Source organism: Bison bison, unplaced genomic scaffold (assembly GCF_000754665.1).
Source record: "Bison bison bison isolate TAMUID 2011002044 unplaced genomic scaffold, Bison_UMD1.0 scf7180017864313, whole genome shotgun sequence".
Classification (NCBI taxonomy): domain Eukaryota; kingdom Metazoa; phylum Chordata; class Mammalia; order Artiodactyla; family Bovidae; genus Bison; species Bison bison.
This window is the reverse complement of record NW_011494885.1, coordinates 1,134,565-1,135,867: the sequence shown is the minus strand read 5'-3', so window position 1 is coordinate 1,135,867 and position 1,303 is coordinate 1,134,565. Positions and strand designations below refer to the sequence as shown.

At 55.7% G+C, this 1,303-nt stretch overlaps 1 protein-coding gene across 1 annotated transcript in view; it reads left to right on the top strand.

Annotated features, from left to right (window-relative positions):
- Positions 1-1,043: 1,043 nt before the first annotated feature.
- The window catches only part of LYPD5 (LY6/PLAUR domain containing 5), a 4,328-nt gene continuing 4,068 nt past the window's right edge, over positions 1,044-1,303 (top strand). The window contains exon 1 of the mRNA XM_010852558.1: positions 1,044-1,173. Within this exon, the coding sequence (XP_010850860.1) occupies positions 1,086-1,173 (88 nt within the window). The 5' untranslated portion in view covers positions 1,044-1,085. The remainder of the gene's footprint in view (positions 1,174-1,303) is intronic.

Sequence of the window (1,303 nt, the reverse complement as noted above, 5' to 3'; positions counted from 1 at the left end):
GAAAAAAAAAAAAAGAATCTGACTTGCAATTCAGGGGACATGGGTTCGATCCCTGGCCAGGAACTAAGATCCCACATCCCACAGAGCAGTTGTGCCATGACTGGAGAGTCCATGCGCCACAACCAAAGATCCCACGTGATGCAACTAAGATCCAACACTGCCAAATAAATAAAACATTTAAAACAATCTAATAAAAATCTATCAAATACCTTCTGTGGGCATGTCTGGCTCATCAGGTCTGGGTTGATTTGTCTGTCTAGATTTGCATCAGTCCACACCGGGTGTGTCTGTTTTTCTGCATCGCATGAGTAACTGCCTCTCTGGGAGGCTCTATCTCCCTGTCACTTTGTCAGGCCTTTGATTCACTCATTCCTGCTGCTGCTGCTGCTGCTAAGTCACTTCAGTCGTGTCCGACTCTGTGCGACCCCATAGACGGCAGCCCACCAGGCTCCCCCGTCCCTGGGATTCTCCAGGCAAGAACACTCATTCCTACATCATCACAAACATCCCCTGAGACCCCTGAGGAATTCACAGCCTGATGGAGGAGACAGACGTTAGCCTAACCCAGAGTGACCAAGGCTGGGAGACAGGGAGGTGCTTGAGGCCGAGGGTGAGGGGATGATGGTTGGGGCGGGGGTGCAGGTCAGGGAAGGCTTCAGGGAGGAGGTGATGTTTGCTTCTCTGGGTCGGGAGGCATGGTCCCCTACTGGTGGCATGTATCAGGGTAAAGGAAAAGAAGTTGGAGGCCACGTGTGCCCAGCTCAGACTAGAACACAGTGCTGGGGGAGTGGGGGGTAGACAGTCCCCAAAACACAAGTCCCCCAAAATGAAGGGTTACAAGGCCCCAGCCCCTCCTCCCTCAGACCCAGGAGTCCAGGCCCCCAGCCCCTCCTCCCCCAGACCCAGTGTCCAGGTCCCCATCATGATTATCTAGGAGGAGACTAGCCCAAGAAGGGGAGGGCGGGGGTGGAGGAATGCCAGCCTGCCTGGGTAGCCAGGATGCCTGGGGCTTGGCTTGGAGAACCAGCCAGGCAGAAGTCAGAGCAGGAGGAGCTGTCCTCCGTGTCTCCACTCAGGTCCACAACATGGCAGTGGGAGTCGCCAGAGTCATCCTGCTGGGCCTCTTTGGGCCTGTCCTCTGCCTGACCGATGTCCAGACTTCTGAGTCCAGTGGTAAGAAGGCAGTTGGGTGGGCGGAAGCAGGACTCTTCTAGGTCCGAGGGAGCCAAGAGAGTGGGGGCCAGATTCCAGGGACACAGGGAAAAGTGAACTGGAGGCCCTGACTCCTGGTCTGAGGGAGGAG